General features: G+C 53.3%; 5 protein-coding genes across 5 annotated transcripts; 4 read left to right on the plus strand and 1 right to left on the minus strand.

Moving 5' to 3' along the window:
- Positions 1–2,607: 2,607 nt before the first annotated feature.
- Positions 2,608–2,967, plus strand: A1O7_09630 (uncharacterized protein; the record flags this gene model as incomplete). Its single annotated transcript, XM_007763617.1, has 1 exon — positions 2,608–2,967. The coding sequence occupies one exon, from the start codon at positions 2,608–2,610 to the stop codon at positions 2,965–2,967; it is 360 nt and encodes a 119-aa protein (XP_007761807.1).
- Positions 2,968–4,008: 1,041 nt separating this feature from the next.
- Positions 4,009–5,165, plus strand: A1O7_09631 (uncharacterized protein; the record flags this gene model as incomplete). The annotated part of the gene is made up of 2 exons (XM_007763618.1): positions 4,009–4,600; positions 4,657–5,165. The coding sequence occupies 2 exons, from the start codon at positions 4,009–4,011 to the stop codon at positions 5,163–5,165; spliced, it is 1,101 nt and encodes a 366-aa protein (XP_007761808.1).
- Positions 5,166–5,884: 719 nt separating this feature from the next.
- On the plus strand, positions 5,885–6,174 carry A1O7_09632 (uncharacterized protein; the record flags this gene model as incomplete). Its single annotated transcript, XM_007763619.1, has 2 exons — positions 5,885–5,944; positions 5,998–6,174. The coding sequence occupies 2 exons, from the start codon at positions 5,885–5,887 to the stop codon at positions 6,172–6,174; spliced, it is 237 nt and encodes a 78-aa protein (XP_007761809.1).
- A 1,290-nt stretch (positions 6,175–7,464) lies between these two features.
- On the plus strand, positions 7,465–8,352 carry A1O7_09633 (uncharacterized protein; the record flags this gene model as incomplete). Its single annotated transcript, XM_007763620.1, has 1 exon — positions 7,465–8,352. One exon carries the CDS (start codon positions 7,465–7,467, stop codon positions 8,350–8,352), a length of 888 nt encoding a protein of 295 aa, XP_007761810.1.
- A 493-nt stretch (positions 8,353–8,845) lies between these two features.
- Positions 8,846–9,211, minus strand: A1O7_09634 (uncharacterized protein; the record flags this gene model as incomplete). The annotated part of the gene is made up of 1 exon (XM_007763621.1): positions 8,846–9,211. One exon carries the CDS (start codon positions 9,209–9,211, stop codon positions 8,846–8,848), a length of 366 nt encoding a protein of 121 aa, XP_007761811.1.
- Positions 9,212–9,322: the final 111 nt, after the last annotated feature.

Here is a 9,322-nt window from a genome sequence, read left to right on the forward strand (position 1 = left end):
GAAAATCAGGAAAATCAGGAAAATCAGGAAAATCAGGAAAATCAGGAAAATCAGGAAAATCAGGAAAATCAGGAAAATCAGGAAAATCAGGAAAAAAAGGTGTACCAATACCCCCAGTCACTTTCAGTTCAGGTGAATAGAGATGATATTCAATTCAAGTCAGCATCCCATAGAGGAGATTCAGCCCGATCGTCCATAGCTTAGCTTAGCTTAGTTCTAGCTCCCATAGCAATGTTGTTCTTCAATCACAACCAGACCGTTAATCGTGACCAGACCATCAACCGCAATGCGTTGAAGACATACAGAACGAACCCCCAGTCATTCTGTTGACGGGATCCATTTCCCCACCATGAGAAGGCGCATTCGCGACGTGGTAACTTTCAGCGAAGGCCCATTGCTGAAGTCTCTGGGCCGAAGGCGCACCCTGATTCCCTTTGGCGGCACAGGTCCGCCTTCGAGTAAGGGACGGATCACTCTGTGTGCACATGGGAGGGCTGGCTCTTGACGAGCTTCACTTAACCTCTTGGAAAAGCATTTCTCTGGCGAAATCAGCATGTCGCCACTTTTTGGGTATAGGCAGACTTGACCCCTTCACTGAAAACTGCCTAGATACCCTTGTTCCCGTGTTCGTTGCATCTGACATCTCATTCGTGGCTTCATCCCCTGGCGAAAGCCACGAGCAAAGAAAGGTATGCGGTGTCCGCCTGCCAGCTCTCTACAAAAGACAGGTTCGCTTTCTTCCCTTCGATCCTCCCTCAACCTCCATCCTCTCTGATTGAATAAGAGTCGCGGTTAATTTTCGAGCTCGAAGATGTCACCATCGGTGGACCATGGACTTCACCAGAAAACGCCACCAAGCGAACGCATGGACTTTGGAACGAGATGATGCTGATATTGATGGCCCTGAATCCTGGGGACATTCACAGCATCGGACCTCGACATGGTGATTCATCTCGAGATGCACTCGCTGACAAGAAACAGGTTGACGGCAGCCTTTGAGGCAGCGAAGCTACGAATTCCTCTGGAAAGTGTGGCTCGAACCACGGATCCCGCCTATTCTATTTCGCCTTCGTCAAATGCGGATATAAAGTCGCTTGTGTCCGCGCGCACCGCAAACTGGGAATCATAGTACAGAACCCAAATCCTCTCACGGGCCAAACTCCACATGGCACGGGCGACCACAAGCCCGAGTCGGCCTTCTCAAACCGAACCAGGAGACCACCGACTTGATCAAGCCGTGAATTGTGAGAACTACAATCTCGACCGAAGAGTGACCGCACAAGGATTTTCAAAATCGAATGGAACGTGCAAAGAGAGATGGAGGAGCAGTACGGCCTTCAAGGGAACATCTCATCTTTGCATCTATCCGAACGAGATATGTCCACAGGCTACTAGAGCCTGCAGCAGAACTGGCGACACGCTTCCTTGGAATCGAGAGGTCAGAATTTCTAGAGACAGCCCATGCACCAAGTCGGCGCTTGGATGCATCGTAGACGCACCGCCAGGGTAAAGGGAGAACGAGGCTGGGGTGTTGATTGGCGACGTTGTGCAAAGAGCTCCTGTGCAGCGCGAAGCCTGACGCCGAGCTTGATGCCTGCCCACCCAAGCTCAGCCACGACTGCCTTGGACATTCCTTTCAGGCGCCGTCTTGGATTGAGCCCGAATAGGAGACTTGCATTCTGGATCTTTAGCAGAGGAGGCTTGGGATAATATGTGGCCTATCACGTCACGGTAAGCATTTCGTCCTCGCGCAGCCTGATGTGTGATGCTGCGGAACCGACAATGTGATCTTGGGGGGTAAGGCCGTATTCTTTGGTGATAAGTATGCTGCCTTTTCTCCCTCTCGTCGACGAGAGAAGAATTGCCACTCACGACCTGGTATGGTGATGGTTCCAGCCATTACCCAGCGAATCTGACTCGAAGGTAAGGTATTACATTCGAATCACCCATCCTCGCATTTCTTCGCTTCGCTCGGCGATGCATCCCACTAAACGAGAATATAGAGATATCGTATCTTCTAGAGGTCACGACATCTAGATATCCCCGGGAGTACTCCATGAAGCGAGGAGAGTCATCGACGTGATTTTCACCCACAATGACAGCCAGGATGGATGCCCCTGAGTCAAGCTCCTCGTTCCCGAGGAAAATGTCCAATGAAGGAAAAGAACGGTTGAAAATTCGTGAAGGATTCTCCCCTGTCTTCGTAGAAGACTGCAAGAACGGTAAGTGTGGGCTTCGCGTTGGTTATGGCATCAATTGCGAAGCGCAGCCCAAGACGTGCGAAAGAATCGAGGACAATATGAGAAAGACTGGGCGTCCGCTCAGCAAAGCCGAGGCCCACGAGTTTTCCGTGCAAACCTTGGCCAGTTCGAAGTGGCAGTGAACAGACTTGAGAATTCCCATTTGCTGAACCAGGGTCAATTTGACGCATTGTGCAGGTAAGATCCTTATGCTTCCCAAGCATTTTGAGTACAACATCCCCAAGGTCACCCGGCTAAAAGACCTCTTATAGCTTTGCGTATCAACGTGGCCCGGGTGGTCTGACAAGCACGGTGGGGGAGCACATGAGAAACCAAGATTGGGACGCTAATTCCGAAGCCATCAAGAATGACAGCACAAGGGGACGTGGCGGAGAGATCTTCCCTTCTCGACGGCTGCATGAGGCCAATCAGTTTGCTCAGGCCTCGGGAGGAGGAGTTCACCACGGGATCTCAAGCACCATTGACGACGACGGAGACACTGCGATTCCTGGGCACACCACGACCTCTTGTGCGGACCATGCGACGGGTGCTCCGCCACAGGATCCGGGAACCACGTTCCACACTGGAGGAGGAAGCCACACTGGAGGAGGAAGCCACACTGGAGGAGGAAGCCACACTGGAGGAGGAAGCCACACTGGAGGAGGAAGCCACACTGGAGGAGGAAGTAAAGAAGAAGCTCGGGAGGCTAAAGTTGCCAGACAAGTGAAGATGCAGCTGCCGGGCATGTTGGGAGCTGCGCAGAACACGTATGCCTCTTTCCAGGAGAGCGGGTTCATGGGCATGTGGAACCTTGGGGCTCTTGCTTGGTCCACAGGGCTGCTTTGCGCGACAGGTGGTGCGTTCACCATAATTGTTCAAGCACCTCCGGATGGCTCGGGTCCCCCAACCATCAAGCCTTCATTCTCTTTCTTCTTATAGTGATATGCAGCAAGGTAATCTTGGTGAATCCTTTGGCAATGCTTGCGAGGACGGTCATGCCAAGGGAGGAGGAGGCCGATCATTCTGAACGAATTCATTGAAATAGCCATCTCCGATCATCGTCGAAAGGGGGCCCTATAAGCCCTTGATGGATTCTGGTAGGAGTCGACCAACGTTTTGTTGCTAGCCGAGGAGAGCGACTGTAAGCTTTCGGTGTTGGGCTTGTACTAGGTTGCCGAGACTGTGATGTCTGCCCATTGTGAGTTTCCCACGGTTATGTGAGACGCCGCAAGGTGCTGTGGAAGAAGGCTCCGAGTTGTTTGAACTTGTGCTTTGCAGGATCACTCCGCATGTAGAAGTCACAGGAATTTTCGTCGTCATGGGTGATGGAAACGACATCTGAAGCGGCAGAGACTAATAAAGTAGGGGGTGCTATGACATGTGGGAAGACCTGGTCCTTAGATGTGAGAACTCGGGAGAATCATTCAATCTTTGATACATCCGCAGCCGCTTACAAGTCGCCGCTTTTCAGTGAAGCTTTCATCAGGACCAAGGACAAGTAGTTGCTGAGGATGAATGCCAGATGAGTAGAGTGGTGATGAGAATGAGTGATTGGTGAGCTCCGAGGGAGGAGAAGTGGCTGATTGGCTGGTGCATATCTCCCGAGACCCTCTTCTCCCGGACAGGGAAGGTCTAACGACGAGCCCATCACTAGGCCGCATGGCCCCAGATCTTAAGAGGATGCCGTTCATTTGGCCCCGCACCGGCAGCGTCCTCTCTGGTCTCGTAACTCAGATCGCCAACTCTCGTACTCGCTTCAGGCGTCATCATGGACAATGCCGGAGGACATGATGCCGCCTTGGAGGGCGTGTCAGGCAGCTTGCTTGCGGATGAACTTTTGGAAGGAACAACAGAAGAGATCGATCCGAGGGGCGACCTTATACTCGTGGTTGGGCCCCGTCGCCTTTTGGTCTCGTCGAAAGTCCTCGAGTTGTCCTGTCCGTTCTTCAAGACCATGCTCCGGTCAAACGCTTTCCACGAAGGCGTCGAGCAGCCAAATATCGACAAACCGCCCGTCAAGAGCCTGCGTGACGATCATCCGGACATGTTCGCCTTGATCTGTCGCGTTCTCCACTACCTTCCAGTTTGTCCGCCTGCCTCTATGGAGGACTACCGCGCCTTGGCCGACTTGTGCGATTTCTACGGCTGTCGTTGGGCTCTGTCTTTTCACGTGCGGGCTTGGATGGAGGCTCTGACCTTGTCGAGCCTTTCTACCTATCAACTCCAAACGTCCCTATGGGCAGCGTACGTCTTTCATTTGGTAGATCTGTTTGGTCGCGTCAGTGTCCAATTGGCAGAAGCCATGACACCTCAAGAATGGAGGGATTGGGAAGTGCATCCTATGCCAGCCCGATTGAAAGGTACCGCCCCGAAAAGTGATTCTTCCTTCCCTTAACAATAACAAAGATCTTTCTAGACGATATGAGACACCTTTGCGAAAGTGTCAAGTACGCAGTCCAACTGCGGATTGAGGATGCCCTTGACGCGGTGGGTGAGAATAATGAAAGGCACACTGGCAAACGCGACAAAATTTGCAGCCAGTGCTATCGCAACAAGCCCTCGGCAACGAAGAAATGTGGCAATTGCGGGTCCAGCGAGTTTCAGGACTACTTCTGTACGAAGGAGCTACGCTTGTCACTCTTCAAAGAATGGCTTCAGTCACGAGGTTACTGGCCTTTGAGTCGGCTAAATAACCAAAGCTGCCGGAGTTACCTGCGAAACATGCATGGCTGCATTGACAGCCGGACCCCGTGCGGATTCGACAACTCTTGCCCTTTGACGGAAGCGAAGGAACACTTGACCACAACCCTAAGGAGTACGCTCGGTGATTTCGCGGGCTTGTTGCTGGGAGTCTACGACGACGAGTATCTCCGACAGTCCCCTCTGGTGGCTGTGCCGAAGGTTCTGAGGTCACCGACTTCATGAATAAAAGATCAAACAATGCATGGGAAAGATTGGCAATGATGCAGTTATCGAAGAGTTCGCAATGTCGGCCTCAATACCCAACTTCGTCGCCGGTCATCGGATGTCCAGTTCGAAACAATCCAAGAGCACCTGTCTGAAGTGCTTCATCCCGGGGATGTCTACACCCGAAATGTCGTTAGTGGGAGCCAATGGCCGGGGCATCCAAGTATGCGTGTCCTATACCTAGATCATCGTAGACGTGGCGCAGAAGCCGTGCCCTAACGAAAACGAGCAACAATCTAAGCACGCCTCCTTCGGTGGCTGATTTGCGCGGTGTCGAGGTGTAATCCGGCCAATATCCGATTCTCAAGAAATACCTTCATGGTACACCGTCTGTGCCCTTACTGCGACAGTGTCATGGTACCGAGAAGGGGTGTGGGCGAACATGCCCGGGGTTGGATCGCCACCTTCATGCTGGCTCGTGTTCGTACGGTCTTGGCTTCAGCTCTGTGTAACCATTGTGACAGCGCTGCCTGTTTGTGGGTTGGTCAGCCAGATTGCAAGGAGGGGTTCGATACGTCGATCGGACGAGGTCTGGCTTATTTCAACCCGCATGGAATGTGAATGCGTTGTCTATCTGCCTCGATCCCACCCGCTTTCGCCATTCGCTCTCCCGGACAACCACACGCAGCGAGGCATCGAATACCACTGAAAGCCACTCCGCGCTGGCTGTGACGTCAATGTCGTGCGATTGTTCCATTTGCGAGGTTTTTGAGAAAACCAGCGATGACCTGACCAAGGTATGGGAGCACAAGTGATGTCCGCGTCCCATGATGCTGACGTTCATCGGCAGGCCGCCCATCGAGCAGAGTTGATGAGTGGAAGACAGAAGCTGCACAACCTGTACCAAGGCAAAGGAAACATGAGCGACGATGGAGAGGAAGAAACATACCGGAAGCTTATGCGGCTCGCCGAGGAAGATGGGTTGAAGGATCTGAAACAAACGCTGCAACATCTCGTAGCTAGCTGAGATGGAGGTGGGCAAGTCGAGCAGTCATTGCGCCTCTGGGGCCGAGCGCAGTCCAGGACAGTGTGGTGTTCATGTTGCTGTGCTGTCGTGGCGCCGTGGCGAGCTGCACTCGCCTCTCAATGCGCAACGGCCCAATATGACCTCCATGATCCTCCTCATGCTTGTCCGCATCCTCCTCATCCTCACCGTCCTCTTCCCATGCTTTCTCCTTTTCGCGTCTTGCTCGACACTTCATACAACCCTGTCGCTTCGCACTGATGCTACTAATGATCTGATTCAATCCTAATCTGATCAGATACTACGGAAGACCTCACTGCCACGCTGTCCTGGCTGCCGATAGTGAAACAATCTGCTCCGGCAATTATAGGCGGAGAAAACAGCAACTGGTCTGCACTCCCATCTCGAAGCCTGAATGTCTCTGCATCACTGACCAAGTGGCCTTTCATTCACCGATACAGCCTGGTGCCGTTCGGAAACGAGGTTGTCGCCCGCGTTGACACTCCAAAATGAATTTTTTGACAGGATTCGGTGAGTTCTTCGAAGCCTCTCCCGCCTGTCAAATGGATCGTCGCTAGCTTACCCATTTCGGTCATCCAGCCCGTGAATGGCGTAGGACTTGGCTTCCACAGCACTGGGGGCTCGTCCTCCGTGAGCCAGACATTTCGGCTCCGTTGATCGACAACTGCCTCCAGCATGTTCCTCTCTGACTTCGGTTACTACGGTATCAGTCTCGATCTCTGGGCCCGACCCTATGTCATCGTGCAGCACTGCGCTCACCTGCCGGGAGAGTCGCGAGACGCATGTCACAATGTCGCTTATAGACGACAAAGAAAGTCAGGATGTGCGAAAGAGCCGCATACGAAAGTAACTCGCCGCGGAAACCAAATCCGACTCGGCACGCGCATCGGACATTTACGCCACGTGACTTGCTCCAGCTGCCCACTGAGACCGTGGCTCTCACGTCACCGACAGGGGTAAGTACAATGACACCCTTTGCAGCCTCTTTCGAGATCAAGCATCTAATTCCACACCTGTCATTCCTGTTCTGGCATTCTGACCTCTTGGAGCACTGGCCCAGGGGTCAGCTACATAACCACTGTCGTTACCTCTTTCCCCCCTTTGCCATGTTCCGCTGCCATTTTTCCCATCTCCTCTTGCTTCGTTTCTCTCCGTGAATCCGGGGCACAAAACTGACACACTCAAAGTCTTTCGCAAAGCGTCAAAAACACCAGAGCCACTTCTTCTCAGACATATTGGACCTTCTTTTTCGACGACATTACGCCAGGAAAGATGCGCGACCTGGAATTTCCGATATCAATGCCATACTTTGCACCCGCGGCCATCTTACCTGCGAAGCTGCCGAGCACAGCCGAGATCGAATCCTCCCAGGAGATATTGACTGAACGCACGGCCGCCAAGGTGGTCGCCCTTGGCCCCCATTTCGTTGCCAAGTACGGCAAGGGGATCGACCTGGAAGAAGGGCAGACCATGATCTTTGTCAAACAACGCGCCCAAGTGCCCGTCCCCACTGTTTATGCTCTCTACCATGAGGATGGCAAGAACGTGATCATCATGGAGCGCATCCACGGCCAGACGATGGAAGAGCGATGGCCAACGCTTACGAATGCGGAAAAGAATCTCGTGGCGACCCAGCTCAAGGAATGCCTGCGGCGGATGCGCTCGATCATGCTGATGAATGGGGACGGGTATGGGTATAGCAGTCTGAACGGGAAGCCGCTGCGCGATTCGCTGTTCTTGACATGCACGGCGAACCGAGATGGATCGCTGAGGTATGAATACGAGGGTCCATTCAAGACGGAAGCAGACCTGAACGACGCAATCATCCGAAAATGCAAGGCGTCGGAAGCCATGAGGGGGAAAGCCATGTTTTACGAGAACGCGCTGCATGACGTGTTCTGCACCCATCCGCCGGTCTTGACGCACGGTGATCTTCAGCGGAAGAATATCATGGTGAGAATGGGTTCCCAGGGGGAAGTGGCCATCACGATCCTGGATTGGGAGATTGCCGGTTGGTATCCCAGCTACTGGGAGTACGCGCAGGCCATTGTGGCGTGCGGTCTGTTCGAGGACGATTGGCACCATTACGTCGATAGGTTTCTAGACCCTTATCGGAATGAGTATGCCTGGCTACACATGCTGCAGAATGAACTATGGTGATCTCCCCCAATCTCTTCCATGTGCTGAACCTTGTCCGGGCAAGACCCCTCACGTGATGCAACTTGGAGGAAAACTGTCTGTGGCATGGCATGTGGTCAACACTCTCTCACAATCGTCAAGGAGTCGCTTAGGACGAGTGGTTTTCGAAGGTTGACATTAGCAACAGGCACGAGCGGAAGCGCTTCAGCCAACGAGCTTTTTCCAAGTACGCCCACAGCGAGTACTCCGAGGCATAACTAACCTGTGAACGACTCACGACTGTACGGGGAGCAAGTATACACGGCCATGTCGCGATCCATGCCCGCATTTCCAATTCCTCCCAGACAGACCAGAGTCGCCATTTTCCTTTTGTGTGACCGAGTAGAATATTCATTCAGCTTTTGTTCCCTTCCTTTACTCGCTTTGGCCACGTTCGCACAATTCATCCGCGATCCGCAACTTTTTGCGAGGCCCTTGGCTTTTGAATTTTGCGCATCGCACCCATCCTAGCTCGTCAGCTCGTCACCTGAAGCACCCGTTTTTCGCGCAGTGCCTCAAACGCGGCAAAAACCCAGTGCCGACAATCCCTCTCGAAAATGACCCCCCCAATGACCTGGTGCCGCGGCGGCGGGACCCGCCGACAAACCGCCTCCAAAGTGGCTAGATCCTCCGTGAGCACCCTGCCCTTGTAAAGCTTCTTTGAGAAGGTTTTGGACTTCTCCGGCCGATTGGTCGCCTTGGTCTCGTACCGGTAGCCCGACAGCTTGTCGCCCACGACGTGGTATATGAAGCCCCCTTCTTCGTGGGTCTCGACGTAGATGGCCTCGTGGAAGGCGGGGAGGCCCTTGTGCGAGACCGAGTAGACGGGGTGTGTCGCCATTGCCTTCGCCACTCAGGGAGATGTTGGATGCTTCGGTGTCGGCTGAGAGGTGGCGTGTTGGAAAAGGACGGGCGAGTGTTTGCAGTTCGGTGGGAATGCGGATGAAGCATG

The sequence above is a fragment of the Cladophialophora yegresii genome, assembly GCF_000585515.1.
Source record: "Cladophialophora yegresii CBS 114405 chromosome Unknown aczIN-supercont1.7, whole genome shotgun sequence".
Taxonomy (NCBI): Eukaryota; Fungi; Ascomycota; class Eurotiomycetes; order Chaetothyriales; family Herpotrichiellaceae; genus Cladophialophora; species Cladophialophora yegresii.